Here is a 26538-nt window from a genome sequence, read left to right as displayed (position 1 = left end):
TCATTTATTCTCTCAGAATGAAAATGATTCCATGAAATCTGTATGAGCCTTTAGGTTTATGAGTAAGAGGAATTACTGCTTAAAATGATAGGGTATCATAGGATAGATATTGTACTTTGGCTAGAAAGCTATTTTGTTGTGTTAGATTGGAAAAGGTGACGACTGTTGAAAAACACTATGACTTTTATCTGAGGCAAAAATGACCTTTGAGTTTAAAAGAAGAACCTAATGTTTATAGTGAGAAGCTAATGATGGATTCACATAGCAGAGGCTCCTTAAGGGAAGTGTCTCCAGCTGTAGCTCGTGTTGGCCTGGAACTGAAGTTGAGTTTGACCAAGTTTGATAAAATAGCATTAAATCGAAAGGCGTGATTTTCAAAATGCAAAAGCTCATGGACACCAAAGAGGCTTAAATACAGCTATTGTTGGCCAAGTTACATATTTCTGATGTTAARTAATTTTCCAAGTAACTAAAAAGTACATGCCAATTAATAAAAAATATTTTGGTGTTTTTAAGATGTGTGTTTTGCTTTTCAGCTTCTCTTTTGAAAGGACTGAAACATGCTAACATTGTGCTGCTTCATGACATCATTCACACCAAGGAGACCTTGACACTTGTGTTTGAATATGTGGTGAGTAAAGTAATAAATGCTCTGGATATGGCCCAGAATGTATTGAAGTTCATGAAAAAGCTCTCTTTACCTTTAGTAATCATGTCAAGATTACCATTCTGTTTCTTCAGGAGTGTGGAGACTGTTAGAGGTGATATACATGTGTATATACGTGTRTACATATATGTGTATGCATATACATATGTATATGTGTGTGTATATATATATGTAGAGAAGTGACTGCTAGATCTCTGTAGGTTCTTTCTCAGCTAACACTTCAAGTTGGGTCGTTACTCTGCTTCTTGATTATAGTTTGCTTTTTAGAGCAAAATGTACTTAGGATGGTGGGTAATTTTAAAATAGGTGAGCAGAATAGATAAACAGAAATTTGGATTGAAATGCTTAACTGGTAGTTTCTACATCCAAAGAGTGTGACAAGTTAAAATGACTCTTTTTGCAACTGACTTGTGCATCATGTCTGAAAGAAGCTTTTTTATAAGGAATATCAGTAGGAAATGTGTGTGGCAAACAATTTAGACTTCTGCTTGTCAACAGCTACTTGTTATAGGCTTTTTTTGTTCACTCTGACCAGTGTTTTAGCTACTAATTAAAACTTTAATTTGCATAGTACATAGTGTAATGATCTATTTGTGTTCCGAATGCTACTTTCCAAAGACTTGGGCTTGAACTTCTAATTAATCTTTTTTGGTTTTCCTAAGACAAACATATGGTATTTATGTAGAATTACTTCAGCATTTAGCTACAGAATTATGCAATGTACTATTATAATTAACCTCCTTGTTTTCACAGATGGACCCAAGAACATGTAGTTTAAGAGAAACAAATGAATTTAGAGGAGGTTAAATTTTCAGTATAATATCTAGAATCATGTTACAGTCAATAAGACTGTACAGAGATTATTAATTTTTTTWAAATGAGAAATATTCTATTTTTTATGCCCCCACTATCTGTGTGCCTGTGTTTCTTGGGACCATTCTTTAAATTTTACAAGGTAAAATTTACACACAACTTCCTGTCTGGAGAAACTATTTACCATGTCTATTTACATAGAAATGATGCACTTTAATAATGCTGGGATTCAGCCACAGCAGCCTGCAGAGCAGTTGTGTGTATTACATATTTTCTACCTCAGGTATAAGAACATTAATGCAAATCTAATCCCTTTTCTCCAAATCAGTGATTCTTCTATCCCTAACTTACAAGCTGAATTAGCATAGGAAAGCCTTGACATTTAATTTTATGTAACAGTCAGTGTAGACTTATTTGCATAACTTAACCTGAATACATTTTGCAGTCCTTTTATCAGTGTCTGGGTTTAGCTGTACTCATCAGAGCTGTTTGAGAAATGATATAAAATATATTTCTGCCTAATTTTTTTTAACCTATTGTATAAATGTCAAATTCTGGATTTTACATTCAATAGTAGTATTTATAACTATGTTTTTAAATGCACTCCTAATCTTGTATTATTTTATCATATTGCTGTCCTTTGTAAACAAAGGCACAGACTAAAATCCATGCCCTTCAGCTCACTTAACTGTTTTTACATGAAATGCTTTCAGGATCATCCCTATTGATGTTACGTGTTTTTATTACTATCATATTTGGTAGATGTTGAAAGTAYTGCAGCATCTTGCAGTTTTGAGACCTATATTTATCACTGTTTGAGAAATAATATGAAGAAATATGTTCACCAAAAGTTAGCATGTGGTTCAAGCAGCATTTTAGTGTTTTGATTGGTGATCAGTCCTTCAAAGTAGTGTTCAGGAAGAGGGGAGGGATGTTGAGTTCTCTGTAAGCATTCGATGGAATATGTCTTAATGGCTCTGTAGCTCATACAATACTCATAGTTCTGAGATAACAGAATTKCTTAACAGAAATCTGTTTTCATTGTTATGTAATTGCAAAGTTATGAGTTGATCAGATAGATAGATGCTGCCTGATGATGTTTAATGGATAGTTTAAGACTATCCATTGAATACAAATTGAATTCTTGTGCATTTGCATGATGCTGCAGTTCTTAACGGAGTGCTAAGTGACCTTCTCTTTGTTCTCCTTGTCAAAAAAATGGCCTCATGCATTACAGAGCATGAATGTTTAGAAGCAAAAATGAAAGTTRTCCATTTAAATCTACAAATTTTGGCTGATTGTCTGTGTAGTCTAAGTAAATAATTGGTATTATTGACCTGGGTATCTGTAATCTCTGGCTTAATTTTTCAAACGTGGTTTTGGTACATTGTTTAATTCAATAACATGAGTGATGAAGCTGAAATTGGTAGAAATATTCCTTGGACTGGTGCGGACTGACGCAGAGCAAACTTAAAGGGAGCTGACCTCTTTCATAAAAGTGATGTTGTAGAACTGCTATGTGATAGCCATGAATTGCTTTTGGCCATTTCGAAGCTAATATGAATCTTTTGAGTAAGATGTCGTAATTAGATTGGAGGCAATTGTTAGTAACCCAAAAGAGTTCTYAGACAATAGTAACTTTGAGGCGCTAGACTGGTGTTGATTCCCTTGGGAAATGAATACAGATGAAGTATCAGAGCAGCTTATCAGCAATGTTCAGTTTCAGCACTAACGCTCAAAGAGTAGAATGAAATCTAATTTTGTGTAGCACCTTTCATTGCAAAATGCATTACAGTAGTAAATTAAAAGCTGAAAGCAGAGTGTGTCTGAAAGGAAACATGGCCATGATTGTATTTTCTAAGTACCTCAGATTAGAATTTATTTTATATGGAAGCCTGTAATGTGAATATAAATGACAAAACATTTTACATTTAACCTTGATGGTCACCAGAAATGAGAAAAAAACAATCTTTAAAAACCATAAAACCTTACCTAAAAGTCAGGAGAAGAATTTCACTTTCCATATGAACTTTTTGGTATAGAAAATGTGTTTCTGTGCAAGGAGAAATGGGGATTTACTCCTTGTCAATGAAAGGATTCAATTTAAATTAATGTAGGGTATACAGTACCTTATTAGTAGAGCATAACTTTGTTGTGTACTTTGATAAATCCTGTATCAACTAAATTACAATTATTGGTTGCCCAAATCTACTGAAAGAGGGGCTGAAAATGGAATTTTGTCCCTGGATGACTGGGGACTGTTGTTCGTCACCGGAATAGCTTTGAGGACGAGCTGCTTGGAATCACCTCTTCAAMACTGGAACAGTTGATGTAGTTTTTCATCTATGAATGCTAGAGAAAACAGTTCCTCTATAGGTAATTATACCTGTACCAATTGCAAATGTCACTAATGTACATAGGAAGTGATGAATTTACAGGTGAGATTTGAGGCATATTGACAAAGGTTTTTTGAAGATGGCTTCATATCTGTTCTGGGTAAAAATTATCATTAGTTGCTCTCATTAGCTTCTTGTGTGTTTAAGAGAAAACCGTTTTTTTTGTACAAACAATTGCTTAAAGACAGTCCTCAAGAATACATATTGCTATGGGCTTGGCAGGATGGCAATGAGGTTTTTAGTATTATGTATAATTATGTAAGTATATTCTCATCAATAAATGAATCAGTATCTTGTCCTATAGCAGGCATATAAAATTGAGCTTGTGTAGCTGTACATTGGGTTTCCATATTTATGAACAAGACCTGAAACAATAACAGATACATTTATAATTGAAAGTGTGAGTAATGAGCAATATTATTTCTGCCTCAGCAATAAAAAAGCTCCAAACTAATCTAACAGTGTAATTTAAATCCAAGCATTTTCAATTATCTTGCCTGTTTTAATCTTTGTGTATGTTTTTCCATCTTAAAAATTACTTTCCATTAAAGGAGAAAGCTTAATTCTCATTGCTTGATTACAACAGCTAAAACAACTTGTTAAACAAGGAGTTACCTTAATAAAGTGCATTGATGGCACTTTCCTTCTCTTCCRTTAGAAGAAGCATAGGTGCAAGTTCTCATTTTGATGCTGATTAATATATTGAAATATATGCTATTCATTGGAATTAAGAATCACAGAGCTAAGGTTTCAACCTTAGATTTTGAGTTTATCGTTGGGCCAAAGCCTTATGCGAGAAAATGATTAAATTTTGCATTTAAAATTTTAAAATTTGATAACTGGGATCAAAAAGTACTATAGGAGTTCTGTTTATTTTTTACGACAGACCATCTATTGAAACTGAGAGCAGCAGGATGATATTGCTGGTGTGCTAAGAACAAACAAATCCCCCCAAGCCCCACGTTACTTCAGTGGGTGAGAGWGCATGGAAAACCAGCAGCGTCCCAGAGCTGCTGCTGAGCTGGGACTCCTAGGATCAGTGATCACCAGGATCAGTCAGTGGTGTTTGATACCTAGAGAAAATGAGTGGAGCTGAGCTGACAGCATGGGAAGGAAGGTTGGTGGTCTTAATCTTTGAGAGAAAGAGTGGAGTTTAACGGGAAGCTGAGCCCTTGTTTTGCTGTGAGAATGATGATGGACCATTTTCTTCAACCTTTTGAGGTTTATGTGCTTGTCCAACTACATTAAGCAAAGGCTGAAACGTGAAACTTTGCAACAAGCCTAACTGCTCCTGTTGCTCTCTTGGCAGCCTCCCCGGCTTGCCTRGACTTGCTCTGCACATCCCAGGAAAGAGCAGAGCATCCACAGAGGGCACCGGCTCCCAGACAGAGAAGCAGGGCACTGGGAGACCTTTGCCTTTGCCGTAGGAATTGTCACTCTCCTGTTGGGTTATCTCCAAYCTCATGGCCAAGGTTTACCCCAGGCTGTGCTGCTTAAATTGCAAACAGACAACAGAGGAAGGCTGAGAAGAAGCCAAAGAGAAGGGAAATCCTCTACTGTTTAGAGAAGGCAGTAAGGGAGGACTGCTCCTGGGAGCGCCTTGTTTCTCCTGTTTTAATGAGCAGATCTGATACAGGAGCTGCTGATGTCCAAGCGTAGTTTGGAAATGAAAAAACAAAACAGCTTAAGGTAATAGGGTTTCAGAAGGGAATCGCTTTGGTAAGTGATAAAGACTGTGCCAGTGTTCTGGATGGGTTCGGGGCTCAGCAATTGAAAGCACACGCACTGAGAGCAAAATCCACCCCTTAGTTTATTTAGGACAATTCACACTAACATCACACTAAAGCAAGACGACTACTTAGCAACTACCTGYGGAACGAGGCGCCTACATAGCAATTACTTACAAGAGGATACTTGCCAGCAGGACAGCGAGACCGATCATTCCCCCGCCGTGGACCCAGAGGTGGCTGACAGGCTCCAAGCTTGCGGGCGTCCCCGCGGAGACAACGTAGGTCTCGGTTGGAAGTCTCTCTCCCCCTCTGATCCACGATTATTTTTTATATCTGGCGCATCCCGCCACTTAGGGCCACCACGTGTCAGGAGGCGTACCAGAGGGCGGGCAAAGCTCCACCTTTTTCATTATCCAATTTTGCCCRGTGTGCGCATGCGYGCCCACCAGTGGGGGTCTCTGGTCTCGTTATGAGGGTCCCGCCTTCATCATCTTCCTCTCCCTCGCCTCAGGTTTGACCTCCAAACTGGCTTAGAGGTCGGCTGTGTTTTGGTTGGCCCCATACCTTCTGGCACGGCCGCCTCCAAATTCCTCAGTTGCTCCTCACCACCAGATAAGGCCCCTGTTTTCGCAGCTGCAGAGCTGCCTTCAAACTCCCTACAACCAGATAAYGGGTTAGTTCTCAGCTTCACAGTAGTCTCAAGGCCTCTACAGATCATAAACAGGCTGTGAATCTTTCCTCCTCTTATACAGCCAGTCATTGAGTTTGACAGAAAAGAAGGATCAGAGAAATGTATTTTGAAGTTCAGCAACTCCCACCAGCCTAACAAACTTTTAGAGAGGGCTAGTGGGAAGAGAACAGATGTTGTTCCCTTTACCCCATCATCCTGCCTTTGCAGGATCCCACAAATAGAATATCTGTGAAAGAATAACCACTCAGCCMCAGCAGAGAGACAGTGCAGAGACAAACTGGAGATGCTGAAGCCTTTTAGAGGAGGTGTTTGCAGGGCCCTGGGGATGAGGTCTCTATAGCACAGTACCTCACGTGGTAAAGATTCCCATGCCGTTTCAGCTTGTGTTAGTTCATCTGTGTTGTCCCAAGGGTGCCCCGTGCAGTTAGAGGGGCTGCCCGAGCACCGTGGCTGCGTGTGGCCTGCGTGTCCCTCTGAGGCTGCAGTGTCCTGTCCCCCTGCTTCTGCAGTGAGCTCAGCCACAAGCAGCTTAGGGGCATCTCTGTGAAAGAGACTTTTGCATCTCTGGAAATGCTAAGCTTTTTCTTTTAATACATGCGTATATGCCCGGTGCAGTGGAAATATGATTTTGCAGGTTAAAGTCTGCATGCTCATACCTGTGTGCATGTGAACTGCAAGTTGCTCAGCTAGTAAAAATTGTCATAACCTTCTTGAAAAGTTGTTATAACCTTTGGACTTTAGGAAGCACAGGCTCATCACAGCTTGCACATGCTGATCATCTGCTGCTACATTTTTAGTGTACCATACAGAAATTCTTAGTGATGTATGGGGTGTGATTCTCTAATATTAAAGTAGTCTTACCAAATTAATTGTTTACTGTCTCTTAGTCTGATTTACTAAGAAAAGAGGCTGATACAGTTATTAAGGTGGCCAGGGAATAAAGAGGGTAAATTGACAGCTGAAAGCCCTTTAGAAAACATTAATTCTTTCCACAGTGGTGGGTTTTATCAGCCTAAGTTACAGAGCAGATTGTTCTCAGTTAAATGAGACTTTATGTAGCCCAAGCAAACTACAGACAACTGTGCAGTCTGTTTTCTCTCCGGAATTTCCAGGTAGGTTTGGGGATATAGCATTTACTTCTCCCCTGTGCCCCACATCTCCTTTTCTACATCACGTTGCTCATGTGTTTCGAAGTCAATTTGTCATTGTTGGCAGTGTGTGAGAATTCCAAGTCACTAGAAACATCTGCTAGCAAAATTGTTTTCAGAAAAGGTGTCTTGGGTGTTTATTTTTTTTTCTTGGATCCCTAATATATTTCCTTCCCCTGCTGCTCAGCCCAGCTGCTCAGCTGCCTTCTGGCTCTCTTTCTCAGAGTTGCTTAGGTATCACTCATAAGTTGCTAGTAGGGTATTTTTTGTAAGCATGGCTAATACCTCCCTTTTGTATAAAGAGAGCTAACACTTTATTATAACTAACTCTAAATATAGAATTTCTTAGATTTGCTTACAAATGAAAGCACGTGATACTTCTGAAAGCACCAAGCCCATCACATGTTGATTAAGGTGTTTCGCAGTGATCTGGGTGACCTAGGTTAAAGGCTAGAAGGCATTAAAATAGAATTAACTTTGCTTTGTTTTCCTGTTATTTCAAATGATACAACTGCCTGGGCTTTTATTGGTAAATTGCATTATCAGTTTAAGAATTTGTTAGTGACAAAAGGGGAAAGGATTTTAGTCAGTAGAACTGCTAGGGCATAAATAATGCGAGCTCTCTTTTTAACGGGGAAGAATGGCTTGCAACGGTCTTGCTGCCTCAGTGAAACAATACAATCTGTCTGCTGCATGAGGTCATTGCCAGAAGCCAAATAGTACGGGTTTTGTTTTAATGGAAGGCTTCTTTCACATTGCTGGGTTTACATGATGGGAATGTGGTTGGAAGTGCTTCCTGTTCCATTCACAAGCCCCAGGCTCTCCATGCATTTCAGCTTCAAAAATGACAGCTGAAACCAATTAGGCAGAATTATGGGACAGCTAAATCACATGTAGATTTATCATGACTGAGGAAGAGGAGGGAGAGAGGAGACCCTATTGCTTGGAAAGTAGGAATGACTAATTTAATTAGGAGAGGATGACAGTCACATAATTATTATGGAAAAGGGCTGGGGAGGTAGAGCTTGTTTCATGTCGATGGCCCTGTCTTTAAGAAGAGACTTCCTGCCCTTTGTAGGAATGTGGTCGTAGTTGGTGGTAGAGTCCCTGAATCCTGCAGAGCATAGTGGGGCAAAAATACTGGAATTTAAAGTGAAGCACAAAGAATATCTGAGGACATATATAGCTTGTGGTTTACTCATCTATTCATAATTAGAATTCTTTCTTCAAGGGGAGAAGGGAGGAGTCTGAATCTTCAGCATCTGTCTGACTTTTTTTTCCTCTTTAATTTACATTCCCTCCGTCTCTTGCTCTCTCTCCCTTGTAGAATGCAGTTTATATAAACTTTGTTCAGCTGAATAAATATCAGCCTGGTTTCTTTACCCTTCAGCAGATGCTTATGCACAGTATGCTCGCAAATATATACATGTGTGTGTCTACAAACATAAGCCAGAGTCTTGCTGCATGGGATTTTCCTTGGAGTCCTTCTGCTCCGCCACRCATGGGAAGCCAAACCCCATTTCCTCTCTCTATGAAGTGTTATCTCTGGGTTGTTCACGTGAGGTAACTGAAACTTTTTGTGGTATTGCCATGGTAGTTGGTGGGGAAGGGGGACTGAGTGAGAAACATAACAGAGATATTTTACAGAAGTATGGGCTTTCTGTTTGTTTGGATTTTTTTTTTTTTTATTTTAAACACTAGGTTCTTCTTGTGTTCCTCAAGCAAAGCTTGCTCTTTACTCAATCCTGTAATTTTCTTCTTTTTTATTCAGATTTTGATCTCATGATTTGAGATGTTTGACTCCATTGTTGGTAAAAACTGCTTCAAAGTCATTGAAATTTGAATGGATCTAATGGATACTGTCCATTTGGTTTGCAAACAAGGAAAAGGTCCAAGAGTCTAGCATCTCAGAGCATGAACCTTCCCTTCCTTATCCTRGGAGATACTCTGCAATGTAACCAGGACTGCTGATATCCATCACCAAGAAGCATCAAGACACTTGCAGGCATTTCCTCATGGAGATCTACTTACTTGGGATGTGTGCTGAGGGAAAGGGTTTGTGTTTTAATTTACTCAGAAGCAACAGCACAAAGGCATGGCAGAGCCTTCAAGGAAATGAACCAGAATCTTGAATTCACATCACAGACCTGGAGCAATGATCTTATGGAATGATCCAGTAAAAACCAAGTACTTGGAGAAATAAGGTGCTAAGGTCTGCCTCAGGTTGTCTTTGTTTATTTTTAATTTCAGAMAAAATTGCCAAGATATCTTAAATCTGTAGTTAGAGGACCCTTATCAGAAATATTTGTGCCACATGGGGTGGGGCTTCTTTTTCCTGCCCTTAACAAATTCGTAGTTTGTATTCAAGATAGATGTTTTTGAAGATTTCGTCTCTCCTTTGACTTGCCTTCAGTCTTTCACAGCTTCTAATGCTGTAGATTGCATCCACTGRGCAACTGAACTTGCTTCTGGGAGAGGCAATAGTGAGAGAGGAGATTGAGCTGTTTCTACAAAAGCCTAACAGATTTTGCCCCAAATACTGTTATGTTTGTGAAGTGGTTTAAGTCAGATTTTTAAAATGAAGAGATGCTGCTGTTGAGATTATTTAGGCATTCCTAAATTCCTAACTTCTTCTTCTTGAGGAAGACCTTCTTGTACAAATCCATACATAGCTCTTTAGTGAAGCCATGAAGTGTTTGTTGACCTTTTCTTTGGATGTAGAAACTAGGGTACCTTATYTTGGATTCCAAGTGTGGTTTCATGATAAGGCAGGTAATATTGCTGTGGAGAACTAGATTTTCTTCTGCCACACAGCTTAGAACATGTGCTAAAATGAAGTATTCAGTCAGCACTGAATTATTAGTGGTGATTTGTCTGGGCTGGAGATTATGGTGTGTTGCATAGTTCTTGCAAAGCTAGATCTAAGCCAGATTCCCCTAGACAGATCTACCTGGAAAAGTCTCTGACAGAAATTTACAATTTCTTGGAAGTCTCGACACTGTGTTTGCAGGCCATCCAGTTTCCCTGTGAGGTGTCCTCACCCTCTGAGCTAGTGGTGAGTTGACTGTAAGTTGGCCAGCTTGTTTCTTCAAGCATGGTTTTATGTATGTATACACAACAACATAATAGTATCTTGAATTTTCACTGTGGTAAATCAAATCTAAGGTGCCAATACAATGAAGAGCCCAGTATTGAAGTCTGAACTGCTCTATCTGGAGCCCTTGTTCCACTTGGGATAGCAAGTGCTTTCTGCCTGCTAGTACAGTATGCAGAAAGGCTTGTGTGTGGAACACAGCTAGAAAAYTGCTTTCTTCCAGCCTGCTCGCCTGCTGCTTTTCTGATGCCTTCATTCTTTTCCTGAAACCTGAGTTCATGTCTTTTTTTCATGTTGTCAGTTGAGCCCATGAGCATTTGGTGGACACTTGCCTGCCAAAAGGGAAAAAAAGAGTTAGAAATAGCTGTCTTGGCAATGCTGTCAGCTTTCCTGGCTATCCTTGTGTTTAATTCAAATTTAAGTCAATGTGCTTTGAGCCCCTGCCTTGGGAGCAGGACAGCAGCTGACTTATCTTTTTTTTTTTTTTTTTTTTTAATTGAGGAGTAATGTCCTACTATAATTTTATAAGTTGCTTTCCCATACCATAGTGATTAGTCACTTTTATGGGAAGAACTCTTAGAATATCATGATGATGATGTCTGGAAACGTTTGAGCAGAAAAGGTGGTGTGTTTCTGTCACCATCTGCACRAAGAGCTGATAGCATTTTTGGTGGATCTAACATGTGCATGAGGGGAAAAGGGAGGTCACAGTCGGGGGACTTTGCAAAGTCACTTGGCTTTGGTCTTCCAYTAGTCTGCTTTCTGCTGACTGACTATTTCCAAATTTTAGAAATCAGTAGAAATGGAGGGAGGCTGTTAAATGCCCACCTAGCAGGTTACTTGTCACCTGCAAAGCCTGAACGGCAGGGAGATGCTAATCCTGCTTCCTCAGCGCACAGCAGGGAGGGCCCCCATCGCCGTGGGTGAATGTGACGATGTCTCCGTGCCGGTGGGGTGTGAYACGTGGGATACGGAGCTGCCCTTTTCACCCTGCCTGTGTTTGCAAAGCAGTAACTCTGGCTTTTTTAAACTTATCCCGAATGCTGCAGATGCTACTGCTATTTAAAAATCCATATTGAAGTAGAGAACACATTATTCCACCAGGCTGTCACTTCTCTGCAGTAAGAGAGAACATATGGGAGCAGGGTGGAAGTTCCCAGTTCCTCACTTGATGCCAGCTACAAAGCCAGACGTCACCTGTAGTAATGACATTTCGGAGGATGCTCTGCCACAGGCATTAGCCTTTTGTGCTTGSGTTAGTGCTCAAGAGCTGTTAATTTTTTGAAGCAAATGACAGGGTTAACAGGTGACTGTGATCAATAATGTTTCCTTGGTGTTGCTRTAGAAAAAAATGAAACAGAGTTGGGTAATGTGGTGCTGAATACTCAAGGATGTCTGGCCTGTTTTTAGCATAGCTAATTAATACAGTCCCAAACAATTCACTGGAAGAATAGACAAGAAATAATATTTAAAACAGCTGGTAGATTTTGTAAAACTGAAATAGGTCTTTAAATACGGACTTTGTGCAAAAGACACTTAAAATAATTCAGCGAGTTATTGCTGATAGGCGAGGTATATTTTTTCTGTTTTCTTTACAAATGCTTTTAGTGATGGATTGACTATAAATTGGTATATTACTGTAGCTTGTGTGTGGGAAGAAACTGTGCTGTTGTACTGTAGTGCAATCTGTCTGAGTGCCTCCCCTGCCCTTACAATGTGGCCAAACTTCATTTTGGTCCACGAGAAACTTCTCCTCATCAGGACAATTGCTATTTTGAGGCCACATAAGAATTTCTGGGGGGGGGTCTGTTGGCATACAGCCAAATCAGCTAGTGCATCTTGTATCATTACACTGTTAATTCTGCATACACGGTGTGTTTTCATTGTTAGCTTCATAAGAGTAGAGGAGAGCTGACACAGTACAGTTGTGGTTAGCTCCAATTTTAATCCTAGCAGGTGTGAATTTTGATGTACCCATATGATAATTCTGCAACAGATTCTCTGGAAAATGATTCCTGGACTTGAAAACATAGCATATGGAAACTCTTCTGGCATTTCAGAGGCAGCTTTTGTCCTAACCTCTCACCTTGAATATTGCCTGTATTTAGATTGTCTGTTCTGTATGTAAGGCATGTATTCAAGGAATGCTGGCTGATTTTTACCAGATGTTTTCTGGAAATGGTTGTGAAGGATGAAATCAGACATAGTTTTTGATAGTTATTCTTGTGGATAATTGTGCTTGGTTTATTCTGAATGTAATTGCAGAAGCTGAGTTGTGCATCAGATCAGAGAAGCAAAATGTAATCACATTCGGTGGAAATATGCTCCTGGTTGGTAGAGAGCTGAGGAAGTGAGAGGGAAAAATTCAGAGAAAATCAAATATTTGCAGAATGGTTGAGGTTGGAAGGGGCCTCTGGAGATCATCTAGTCCATCTGTGCATGTGGCACAGGGCGGCATCCAGGCGGGTTTGGAAGACCCCCAGAGAAGGAGACTCCACCATCTCCCTGGGCAGCCTGTGCCAGGGCTCTGTCACCCTCACAGGAAAGAAGTTAATGCTACCATATGAAAAAAAAMCCACCCAATAAAATATTTATTCTGATATTAATAAGATTAATTTGTGTATTGCATGTTGTCTTAGTTTGTGTAGCAATTTTATGGTATAGTTGCAGAGAATATTTCAACTGTGAAGTGAAAACTGATTTGGCTGATAAAGAATTTYGAGTCTTCAGTGAGGCTATATTCTAAAGTATCTGTAATTAATAGCTGTACACATGCATAATACATGCTTCCTTTTAAGCTGAAAACTATCATTCAGTTCTCTGATGCTGTCATCTTGAGATTTATTTTCTAAATCATTAAACCATCATAATCTAGGCACCATAAAAACTATAATTAGAAGCCAGTGTTTCAATGTGAATTATATGAGTAGTATAAGATATTCATTCTTATTTTCATCCCATTTCTCCTAGGCATTACTTGTATCATATTGATGGTGATATAGTTCTTAAAGTTATAAAATGTTACTGAATTCAAATAATTTTATCTTCAGGACATTAGAATTCAATGCAATTTACCTTTGGTGAATTTTCATATCAGTCAAATAACAGAGGKGGTTAAATAAAATTGAGTGTGTAGGTCCAAATTTGTGTGTATGTGGAAAAATCTCCTTATTTTCAATTAGTTTTGCCTACTCCTAAGTAGAAGGATATTTACTGTTGTAATCATAAAGATATTAACACATTTTTTCATCTGAYTTTTTTTTTTAGCACACTGATTTATGTCAGTACATGGACAAACACCCTGGAGGGCTTCATCCAGAAAATGTGAAGGTAAGAGTCAAAAAGAGGGCACATTCAGGACAAATGCAGTAGTGATAAACTTGCCCAGAAAGTTGTGTGAATGATTTGCTTGGAACTTTTTTGATCATTAGCTAAAAGAAAAATGATTGGCAGATGAGCTAATTTTATTTTRAAATCAAGACACAAATATTTGAGCATTCTTACAAAGGAACTTGTGAAGTGTATCAAATTGAAAGTAGGTCAGAATAAATCATAAATACTGTTTTAGTGTTGGTAACTCCTTCCCTCCACTCCAACGTTTAATGTCTTCACACCCCCTAAGTGAACATATTTTAGGCTGTCAGCACAAGATCTTCAGGGAGGTGAAATAGTGCAGGTTCATGGGCTTTGAGGAAGCTCTTATGAATTCTCTTAGCTGAATGAGCTGCTTTATTGTATGAGGCAACATATAAAATCTTTCCCAGCCTTTCTGCTTCCTTATTTTTTTACCTTTTTTTTTTTTTTTTTTTTTTTTTTGTTTTAAAGTAGATGCTAAGAACCATCATGCACTAAAGGGGGTTTATTATTTGCAGAGTTTAATAGAAAAGTATTTGACTGTTAGAAACTTGATCCAGTTACTTTCTGGGAAGTCAGCCAAATTATTTTAGCATAAAATGGAAGCCAATCAGACATGCAGAATGTGTCTTGTGTGTATAGACCACCCAGATGATATTTGTTACACTTGTCTTGCACTTTGACACCATTCCCAGTGTTGTTCTGCTTTGGAAGTGTTTAAATCCCCACTTGTCAAGCTGAGAAGTTCATTCCAGCCTTTAGTTGCAGGAAGACAGAAATTGAGAAGTTCATGGGAAAAAGAAAAAAGCATTTGTTACCAGGAAAACTGAAAAGCTTTGTCTGATTTAGAGGGGGGGGAAAAGGAAATAATTTAATTTTATGTAACAGGCAATAGTTATTGTACCTCGTYATATAGACTTCCTCATGAGGTCAAAAAGGGAGCAAGGATGGGTGTCCAGATGGGACAGGTCTGGAGCGGGGTCTCCTCCCAGGACCTGTGGGTGCCTCCTCATGGAGCTGCTGCAYGTGTGAGGGTGAAGGTCCCGAGGAGCAGGCAGTGCCACGCTCGGTCCCTGAGCCTTTTGTGCTTTCTTCACCACTTGCTATTATAAATAGAGTTTCCTAGGCTGAGTTTTTAAAGTAGTGGCTCTAGGTTTCATTTCCCTCTGTGGAAACTCTTTTGTCTCCCAGAGGTGTGCGGTAAGCTAAGGTTGGATGTGGGATCTCGGGTACGTGAGACTGCACCAGGGTTGCAGCGCTGGGCCAGTTAGGCACAGTGGTCACTGTGGCTGTAACTTTTCCTCACCAAGAGGACATCAAAATTCACATAACGAGACGTTTTCTTGTTCATATTGGGGCTCTATGAGCTTGTCTTTGAGGAGGAGATTTGTACATAGACAAAGTGCCTTGCTAATGCATCGCTCCCTAAATCCTGAGCTAACTGACTCTGCAACAGATTTCCTGCAGGAGCCACATGTAATTACAGAGGCAGAGGGAAAGTTTAGCAGGAAGGCTTTGCTATTAAGCCAGTGAGCTGCTTTGCAGGCACCTTTTGAGTGTTGAGCAGTGGAATTGTAGAGGGAACTGCAACAGCAGCAGCTTCCTTTCAGATGTTGCTACATGGATTTCTGTGGTTATCCTTACCAYCTAACAGCAGTGATCAACAACACTTCAGAAGCTTATGGACACATTAAAAGCACTTCTTTGATTATCTAAATGTACTACAGAACTGAGGTAATGCCAGTTTCAGCTTTTTTAGTGTCCAAGTGGATTCTTAATAAAAAGGGAATTGGAAAACAAAGGAAAAATGCTAATCAGAGCAGACAAAGTTGCTTTTTTGCAGTGAGTCCATTGGACAATTAAAATTATTTTTTCTCTTTAATAATAATAATAATAATAGTGAAAGTGGATCATATATATGTTTAATAGAACCTCTTGGCAGGCCAGCATAAAGGGTTAGCTTTAATTTTTAATGGTCCTTATTAAAACTGAATGTGCTGTTTTGAGCTCCCACCATTCCCRAACTGAAAAGTCCGGGATTGCTGGTGAAATACTCACCTGTTCTCAAGCTATGGGGGAGASTGTTTGCTTAGCCAAGCAGAGTGTTTTCTTCATAGAGAGCTCAAGAAGTATGGAGAGAAGGGAACACACCAGTATACACACTGTCTCCCAGACCGTCACCAACATGTGAAACCAAAAGTTTCCATTCTTTTCTTGCAGAGGAAATTGGTGGTTACCACCTGCTCTCGTAATGTTCTGTTGCACCAAGTCTGTCGGCAAAAGAAGTTGTGGTTCTGAGGCTTTGCCACATATTTTAGCTCTAGCTCCTGGACAGAGATGACTTTTTGAGCTGCAGCTGATTTTTAAAGGTTGAACTGACCCATATTAATTAGTTCTCTCCCTGCCAGCCCCTTGTTGTTACATGTCCTTCAGGAGTTTCCGTTTTAGTCAGACTTGTAGATTTTGTGCGTTGAGAATCRCTGCTTATGTGGCTGCATCCCCAAATCCATTTTACGACTTTGGGATGAGTGGTTAAACTCCATCGGTAATAAATTGGTCCTGGTTCTCTGGGACCTATGGGACCAAACTCTTGGACCTATGGGACCAAGCTATTGCAGTTTGCACAGTGACAAAAGCCCCCTACCATTTAATTTTGTTCTGAGAAAAGTACAGCTGATTGGTGGATATTCCTTACTGGCTTGTTGCCAATTATTATAAATACAAAAACACACAATCACACATTTCTCTTTCCAAAGGATATTGTACAAATAGCTCCTGTAAAACAGTGCTTTATAGGCATGCAGAAGCAAAGTCATTATTTACTTATGTTTGGTTTCCATGGGACATCTCCAGTCTAATTATATTTCTGAATTTTCTCCTTATTTACAAGCTGAAGACTCTTCCCTCTGGTTTACCTTTAAATGAAGAAGAATTATAAACAGAATAAAATTCAAATTACTTTGACGGGCACGCATCCTGCTCTCCCCTTGGGCGTTGTGTTTGACGTTGCCTTTTTTTGTGGTTTCAAATAGGCTATGTATTGTTGCTTACATTTTTAAAATATAGAGTAAGCAGCTTGTAAGTATGTGAAAATATAAAGAAGACTGTCTCAGTGTGCAGTTGTAAGAGTCTTGGGACAGTGTGTTTAGCTAAACAAACAAAAATCTTTCCTAAAGCATGAGGTTTGTCATTTTTAGTGGTGTTTTTGCATTCGCATGTAGTGACTTCAGAATTTTCCACTTCCTGTGCAGAGACGCAAGTCTCAGAAAAAGCTTCAGGCTTTAAACCTTTCAAAGAACTTGTGTGTGAGGCTGAGATGTTATCTGGTGTTGTTTTTAGTATACGTATCCTGAGAAGGTTAAACTGAGAGACCTGGTGAAATACATCYGCTTGGTGTCTTAGGTAACATCCTCTTAGCTGGAAGGTAATGACACAGCATAGTTGTTCCAATCCCTAGATTCAAAACTGTACAATCAACACAAGATTCAAACCCTGTTAGCTCCAAGTAGAGGATATACAGCTTTTTTCGTTAATGAGTCTGTCTATCTACCAGTTGTTTATAGGTATATACTGTGTATAGTACTGGAGATTAGGATAAAGGAAGGTAATAAATAAGTCCCTGTTTAGTAGGGRCAACCTCACCTTTCCTTGTGTCTAGTTTTAAAGATGTCTGTTTCAATTTTTCCATAGCTGAAGGCAAGCAGTAGATCTAAAGAGTTTGGCCCCATCTATATGTTCTACCCTATCGGGCTTCTGGTGGAATCTACTGCTACAGCCTTATGCAGAGACTAAGTAGGGGGCTGTCTTATAGGTGGATACCACGTGGAGCTTGCCATGCTCCAAAGCGTGGCTGTGGCAAGCCAAGGGATCGGKTGTGCAGGTCCTGCTCTATCCTCTGCTGCACTTGCTCCTGGTTGTCCTTACGCTGTTCCCCCTGGCCCAAAGTACTGGAATCTGTGCTCCAAGCCTTTTCTCCTGCAGCTGCTGCTGCCTGTAGAGATAATCCGTATTTCCTGGACTTCTRCTTGAAACATCTGGATTGCTTCCTGCAGCAGAAACTACTGGTCACAGCAGCGAGCTCTGCCAGAGGATTTTCATGGTGATATTCCTGTTTATTTGTCCTTCTCTGTCTGGTAGAGGGTCACCTCTCCTAGGCTTKTCCTCTTGGATAACATCTGAGCCTCTGCTTGCAGCTGTCTGTAAACAGTTCTTGTTGTGTAAATCCCTCATTTAGTTTTTTGATACCTTCTTATTTTTCAGTATTTGTGGAAATCTCTCACACTTCCAAAACCATATTCTTAACTTTAAATTTTTTTTTGAAATAATCTCTCTATTTTAGCTGTATTTTTACTTCACTTTAATACACTTCCAGTCACATTTTGTTTTTATCTGCAAGTAAAACCATCTTTCTGTCTTGCTGAGATTTTTTTTCCCATAGCTGAGTCCATTTTCTGCAGCTGCTATTACTGGTAGAACAAGTARAGCCCAGGCTTGCATCTGTCACAGCTGCGCTGCTTGTTTATGTTCCTATCTTAAAATTAACTGTATTAATGAAAGCTGATTGGCTCTTTRATTAGTGATGGTGCATTGAAATACTTGCACGCTTTTGGGAAAAGCATCCTTGCAGTTTTYTGTATGTCTCTTCCCTCTCCCTGCAGTGTTATTGGTAATATCAGTTTGCGTGAACAGTTGAGTTCAAGAAACATCTTTGACTAAATAACAATACCACTTGTCTGCGTTCCAGAGTTCCTCAGTTAGTACAACACCAGGCTGGGTGACAAGAAGGTTGTCAAGCAGAAAAGTGAAAACTACCTCTGTCCTCTCAAATGACTCTCTGCAGGTCGCCTTCAGGCAACGGGGAAGCCTCCTATCTTCTACTGTTGCCAGAGGGAAGAGTCACTTCTAGCTTGTTCTTTCTTTTTCCATCTAATGTTATTGTTCTGGTTTCCTCTTCCTTGAGTGCCTCTTCTCAAGGCCATAAAGCCATAAGGAGGAGGAGGCCCCTTGCGTAGCACTTCCCATGCAGGGAGCAAGATTATTCAGCCTTCTCATGGGGGACGTCACAACTCTGACTCTTACCCAGCCCAGTTCTGCTCCCTTCCGTGCTCCTACAGCCGGCAAGATGCACCAGTCTTCCTCGTACTACTGCTTTTTGAAATAAAAACCCAGACAAACAACCTTAAGTTTTATCTTTGTTATGCAGAAGGTCTGAGTTGGAGAAAGTAGTTGACTTGGCTGAGGTCGTATGCGAAGGCTGTGGTGCGCAGTTCTGGTATTAAATYTCCTAGACAGCATCATCATCTCTATAAAATTCCAATCAAGTTGCAGCAAAAATAAAGCTAGTCTCAGCCAAGCTTCTAAAAAAATAGATTAAAAGAAATATGTAGCAGTGGAATGAAGAATAATAAATAGGGATTATTGAAACATAGCAGGGTGCTGAAACGCTTGTATGTATGTAAATGTGCATAKAGAGATCAGTCAACAGTATGACAAGTTAAAAACTGCCCAGAGCCTTAAGAAATGCATTTTTTGATATTTGACTAGTACATAAACAGAAATCAGATTTGCTAAATATATTGAATGTATTAAAGCAAAGTTTTATTAGTGGCCTCCTCAACAAGGCAAAGTGCGGGATGAATAGATGGTGTCTATTGTAATGTGAAATCCCAGGGTCATTCTGTCACTTAGTCATTTTCACTAYTAGCGAAAAATTTCACTATTTTTTTCCTATATATATTGCCATATTATGAACATTGTCCTTAACTAATGGTTTCAGTCATTAAAGTAGTATACATTCTTGACAGATGAATAAATTTATTAATTTTAAAATTAGTCATTGAATGCCAATCTGAGACAAAGTATTAGATGCCTTTTCTGTCATCTGATGTCTTTTGTAAGCATARATGTTCATAATTGAGTATTGCTTTACAATATTCTGGAGCATGGAGGATAGTGAAACACTTAGAAAATGAGTTAGTTAAGTCCTATACCTGATCCACATGAGGCTTATTGCATTTGAAATGCAGCTGCTAAAACTTTGGTAATATCAAAGCATTACACAGTGTTCCTTGCTAAGCAGAAGTCCCATAGATTATTAGTAATACATGAAAATATGCTTATTAGTAAATCATAGCCTATGGAAGACATGCTTTATATTTTTTTAAATGCTACAGTTGTGTTACTGATGTATCTTGGGAAACAAAAAAAAAAAAAGCCTGATGGGCAGTAGAGAAAGATGAATATGTTTTTCTCCTTGTCCACTGCACGAGGTGTGATTTGCAATCCATTCAGATGACTGACAGGCCTCAGCAAACCACAGGCATCCAGGGTTTTGCAGACACTTCCACATTTGCCTATGTGGTACCTGGTCTTACTCTTAGCAGAAAATTAATCCACCTCMGGGTTGTCCCCATTACCCTTTTATTGGCTTCCCCATGCTGAGGTTGTGTATGTTTCTATCCTGTGGAGAAAAGGCTTGTGCCCCCTGTCATGGGAAGACTGTGTCAAAGCACATGGCCTGTCCTGCACACACATGACAAATACCTGATTACATGACAAATACCTGATTACAGGATACAGGAGCAGCTGAGGCAATGACACCCCAGTGCCTGTGTGACTAGTGTCTCACCTAAAGATTGACCACCACAGGCATAGATGCACAGGAACTGGGTGGTTAAACCATGATAATATATCACTTTATGATGAATTTTGCTTTCATGCATCCAGATGAGAATATGCTTTGTTTCACTTATCGTTTGGATTTGTTGGAGTTCAGCTAAAAACACACTTTTACTGGCCCAGTCCTTTGCTTTTATTTGCCATTACTTGGCATGAAGTTGGAAGCCAGTCAAACTAATGTCATGCTTTTGAAATCTCTCTCCTACACACTGAAATTAGTGATGCTGCTGATTTAGAGGTGACTTAAAAATTATATTTCAACAGATATGCTAATTAGGAAGAGATACTGTTTAATGTGCTTGAGAATTTGCTATTTTTCATTCCTCTTTCAGCAAATGAGCAGGTGCACAGCAGACAGAATAATGTTATGCCAAATTAAGGTTGTCTTTTACACAGGGCATTGAGAATTGATTATTTAAATTAGACTTTTTAGTTATCAGACATTAAATATGGCATCAGCATTTCACTCTACTTTGTCAGTCTTGTCACTTAAAGTAATGATTTGATAATATGCAGAACTGTGAACACTGAATGCAGATTCTTTATCAGTGCGTTAAAATTCATGCTAGAAGAATATCACTTTTATATTTTCCACAGTGACAAGTATGTGCAAATCCCTAACTGAAATACCCATTCAGTGCATGTGTGCAAGTTATTTTCTGTGTGATCTATACAGCTCAGCATACCCAAGAAAATACTGTACAGATGAATAAAACACCTTTTCCGGTGTTTCTTAAATTGGTGAGGTAACAGCTGTCACTCTGACTTCGTTCATCATGGGAATCAGAAGAGGAGGTTGAATTGAAATAATTTTTACTTTCACCATTCAAAAAGAATCTGAAAGTTTTTCACCTCTTGAACATGAGCAGATGACTGTAAGCGATCATAAGGGAGTGTCTTTATGCTCAGTTAATTAAGCACACCTTCCTCATTGCAAATGACTGCAGTAATACCCAGAGGGAAGAGAAAATGATTAAAAGGATATAAAAGAGAATAGAAGTCAGTCTCTTAACACTTTCTGTTCTCTTTTCTTTGCAGTTCTGCTACCAGTAAGTGTAAAAATGTGTATTTTTAGGACTTTTTTTGTTTTGTTTTTGAAATTATATAATCTTTATTGCCAGTGGGTGTACCGGAATGCATTTCTGTCTGAAATTGGCTTTGGTATAACTCTGGGGTTAAGATTGCAGGAGGAAACTATCAGCCTCTAAAAATACTTTTCTAAGAAGAATGTATTTTAAGTTCTGTTTTTGAGAGAACTCAAGTTGGTTCTGGAGAGATCAGATAGGAGTAGTTCTTATTGAGATAAAGCTCATCATGATTACAAAATCCATGCTGATTCAAATAGCTAATAATATTTTATTCAGATAAAATCCTGTATTCCTAGAGATGCAAATTCTTATCATGTCAAACACTTTGCTCCTGAAATTTCTTCTTCTTACTATTTGAGCAGGAAAGTCTACAAAACTTTGTCCTACAAACTTCCATAATTCTCTAGRACACTACTAGTAGTGAAAAGCTGCATTTTAACTCATGGTGTTTTCCTGGGTGTGAAGAGGGCAAAAGAACATCAAACTGATGGTGTTAAGAGATTATGTTCAATTGTCTCTTGACATGCTAGCAGAAGTCACAGGGAGACATTTCTCTGTGCATTATCACTTCTATGATAATACATACTACCAGGTGGATTTTCTTTATGTTCATGTTTTTGAAACAAGCGTATCTAAAACTCTGAAGCTATGTAGTAAACCCAAACCCAASTGAGCCTTTCATTCTGTTTTGCGTATTTCCAAAGCCGCGTGACTGCACTGCGTGATTTCTTACCTCCTTTTGTCTTTGTAAATAGCTCAAGACCGTGATGTTCTCCGGATAATAGGAGATGTAAATTTGTTGCAAGCATGAGGGTGTAAGAGTTTTTTAGGTACTTAGAACAGGGTACTGCTATTTTTAGATTTGCTGGTTTACTAAGGCTGAACGTGATACCAATTGATGCTGAATCCACACAAGGGAATTTTAATGATTAAATGATACCCTACTGTGCTTTGACACGTGCTAGAACATTTGGATCATCAGTGATGATGCAGCTAAAGCTTGTGCAGTATAGTGCGGTTAGTTTTTGAAAGTATCTGTGCTAATACAGCRATATGGGCTTCTTAAAGAACTGACAAGTTAATCTGGTCTTGCTTTCAGCTCTSTTCTAAAGCACTGGTATGAACTCATGGCCCAGCTTAGCTCAGCTCCATTTGTGTGCTCTTGCCACATAGAGAGCAGAGCCAAGAGTCGGACTTTTGCACAAGCTATATAGAACAAAGRAGGTTCTGTGTATTTTTCTACTTTTGTGTCTAGGGCTAGGTCATTTATTCCCTCGATAAAATGTGTGGTAGAGAAGCTCAAATTTAGGAAGTTATTCAGAAGTCCCTCTATGCTCTCAAGGAAAGACTTAGAAACTCCTCACAGGGCTCGTTAGCCTCTCCTTTAGGGCAGCATCTGTATTGATATTAGGGCCCTTGTTGCCTCAGCAGAAGCTGTGTGGAAATGGTACCTTTTGTGGAGAATCTCTCTGGGTATATTGTTATTTTCTTCCTGCTTTTTGCTTACCCCAGCACCGTCTGCCAGAAAATTTCTTTACCGTCTCTGGTAATGGAGATCAATGATGTGAAGTCATCTGAGCACTTCTACACGATTGCCCTCCTTTATCAGTATGCTTGTCAGAGCTGTCTGAACTTAAGTCGGAAAGCATTAACTCTTGCCAGTCCTACTCATCCGATGTGTTTTGGATGGTCTGTGTCAGAGTTTAGCTTTGATGAGCTCGTTTAAATGGGAAGAGCTTGGGATCCTATGTGACATTCGGAGGCTGACAAGGTAGTAAAGCATCTTGGTGCACACAAGCATCTTGGAGCTGTTGAGTCAGATATACTGACAGTGCATGCAATGGTCTAGATTGTGCCCTAACCCAGATTCATGAAAAGCACCACAAACCAAAGCTGATAATTCAGACAGCTGGCAAAGCTCATAGAAGGTTTAAATGGTCAAGTATTGCATGCAGCTCCTGTGGCTTGAAGGTTTATATTCATTTGTTGTARGTGTAGCATTTTTGTGGCATTGAGTGTTGTCTTTTGTAAGTATTGGGAGCTGCTAATGGTCTTTTACTATCACAGTCCATAAACCCCAAATCAGCTGTGACCTGCATCCTTCATGCATTTTTCTCACTGTGGCAGTGAGAGTTCTCTATTAGAATATTTTGGTCTGATTAAAGTGAAGGCTGTGTAGCTTCTGGGGGATGGGGGAATGTGTTTTCTCGTGGCTCTATTAAATAAGCAAGGCCTAAAGCACATATTCAGTTTTCTTTTAGTCTAAATTTAAAGAGTATCAAGCATCTTGATGTAAGATCAAGGACTACTGAAAGCTTCATTACTGTAGAATAATTCGTTTCTATTTCCTGTTTTCAACTTTTATCACAATGACTCTTGTCATCTTAGGATTCTTTTTTTGAATCACCTCTCTTGTGAAAATGACCAAAACCTCAGTTCTCACTAAGCTATAAACTGTATACCCAACATGATCTATTTGCTTACTACAAGTTATGTGACGACAGTCTTGTTTAAGATGACATAAAGTTTAAAATTATTAACATACAAGCTAAAGACCTGTGAATTTTCTTGGTCTTCCCAACCACCCATCAAAGCAAGTATGGAGTTTGCCACTGACTCCTGTTAGTGTCATGCTGTAGCACACAGGGCTGTGGTCCCATGGCATGAGAGAGCTCARCTGCTAACAGGCAGAGGAGGCAGCAGTGGCTCAGTTGCCTGTTCACCTCACAGGGCCACCAGGCTGAGGTTTTATTGCTATCAGAATTAAGTAAATTGGAAGAAGGAGGAGGTAATATCTTAATATGAGCATGATAGGCTGATTTCAGATCAGATCTATGGATGAGAGGCAATGGGATTTCATCTAATATTCATTCGGTATCATAGATTTCCATAGATAGTCCTCATGAAGATAATGCAGACAGATAGCCTTGCAGGGGAGCCGAGAGGTTTCCCAGAGGCAGCTGAAGGCACTTGACTCTGAGGGGGCGAAAGTGTTTCCTGAGGCATCAGGCACAATTCTTTCCAATTGACTTTTTATGAACTGTGGAGAAGTTTGAAGCGGAGACGCTCTTTTTGCCGTATTCCTTCCAAACGATATGGAAGGGCCYATTGCTCTAGTGTTCTAATGCCAGGCAGTACGTTTGTATTTTCATTTAAGTCTTTTCATATTTAATGTTATCATAGTAAAACAAAGTTGTAGGGAAATGAGAAAACAAAAATGAACAGCAACAAAAGGCAAAGTTCACCCCATAAAGACCTCAGCGATGTTTTCCCCCTTCTCTTTCCTGATTCTCTTGCTATTGGTACAGTATTTGTGAGAGCGTTAATTGACTTTGGTGGAAAGAGTCAGTGCAAATAACATACCGAAGAAATTTGAAATAGAGCTTATGGTTCCCAAAGCCATGCTCTCAGACCTAATGTTTATTCTGTTAAGTTGTGGCATTTTTTTCTTAGCACAAACTTGGCCTTATAGCCAAATTAAAGCCCACATTAATGTTGTGTTTTCTTTAATTACAAGGGCTAGAGTGTTGGAATATTACATGATGTTTGAAGTGTCTTTGCATATGTAAAAAATAATAGTTGGGGTCAAATACTATTTATTTACTTTAGGAAACTCTCTCTATTCCATACTCTTCTATTCAAAAATATATTTGGACGTTATGCAATAGCATTTAATTTATATTTTAAGGCTGTAATGAAAGCTATTGCTGCTTCCTGCCCTTAAAATAGACCTTGAACCATGAGTTCCATTCAACCACAACTGGAAAAGGAATGTGCATGCTACTTAGGACYTTCCTACTATTCTTTCTTTTGTTTCTCTATCTTGCTGTTAGGTTTCCTCAGCACATTGTTAGACCCAACCCTGTCGAGGAGGTGATTGATTTGGCTCTTTGTGCCCTGGCTAAATAGCTAAACATACAATGTATTCTGTCTGCACTTGCGGGAAAAATGAAATGCAATTAAATGCATTTCAACTTCAGTAACATGACATTTCTGTTTCTTTCATGTCAGCCTTTATTCTCTTTTATAATCAGTTTTCATAACTCCTTTATAACGTCTCCTCGCTTCAACAGTCACTAAATAAATGGGAAGCTTGTGCTGCAGGTTAATTATAGTGTCTGGTGTTTCCAGAGTGACTTTCCCCAAATCCTTGCTGTGGGTTCCCCCGCTTCCAGGAGAGCAGCACATTTTGCCATCTGTTGAACTGTGGTCTATAACAGGTCTTGATTGTCCGTGCTTGACAATGCAAAGACTTGTTCAGTTTCTATTCGGAAATCATATTTTTTCTTAAACTATTTCGGGGAGCATGAAGGGTCAGAATACTAGGAGACATCTTTCAAAGCTATGTAGGAAAGTCCTGTGAAACAATGGTTCACCGTTTGTACTGACAAAATCTGTAAGGCTAAAATTTACGGTCTTTCATGGGAGGTGTCTCTAAGGGCACAAGAGAAAGATGGAGGGAAAGATGAAAAGGGGAGGACAAAAAATCTCCGTCACCTAAATCTTTATACCAGTAAATTGCAGAAATACACAACCTGAACACAAAACTGTAGAAAAAGCATTTACAGAGTACAGTAAAGAGTTAAAAGAAACATGGGGATGATTTAGGTTCCCATATAAATAAATACCTGGAGGACTATTATAAATAGATTTTGAAAGTCATCTTTGGGTTCAGTGTGAATTATTATTTTTAATGAAAACTACATAAACATCCCGTATAAAATCTTGAGGGGAAACCCCATTGTATTTATACGTTTCCAGGGGCATACAGACATTATTGGTATTATATTAATTTCTCCTTTGTTTTAGCTCTAGTGTCCCATCCCCCAGCCTTATCTCCCCATCCCTATCCAGTCTGTACTGTTGTTTCTTATAATTA

General features: G+C 39.3%; 1 protein-coding gene across 5 annotated transcripts in view; it reads left to right on the top strand.

Moving 5' to 3' along the window:
• Window positions 1–26538, top strand: part of CDK14 (cyclin dependent kinase 14) — a 283282-nt gene that overhangs the window by 112172 nt on the left and 144572 nt on the right. For all 5 annotated transcript variants that reach the window (XM_026039394.1, XM_026039392.1, XM_026039390.1 and 2 more), the window contains exons 5-6: window positions 537–631; window positions 13807–13869. In XM_026039394.1, coding sequence (XP_025895179.1) covers window positions 537–631; window positions 13807–13869 — 158 coding nt within the window. The remainder of the gene's footprint in view (window positions 1–536; window positions 632–13806; window positions 13870–26538) is intronic.

Source organism: Nothoprocta perdicaria, unplaced genomic scaffold, assembly GCF_003342845.1.
Source record: "Nothoprocta perdicaria isolate Ctin4 unplaced genomic scaffold, notPer1 scaffold_23, whole genome shotgun sequence".
Taxonomy (NCBI): Eukaryota; Metazoa; Chordata; class Aves; order Tinamiformes; family Tinamidae; genus Nothoprocta; species Nothoprocta perdicaria.
The sequence above is the reverse complement of the archived record's forward strand: the minus strand, read 5'-3'. Positions and strand labels throughout refer to the sequence as shown.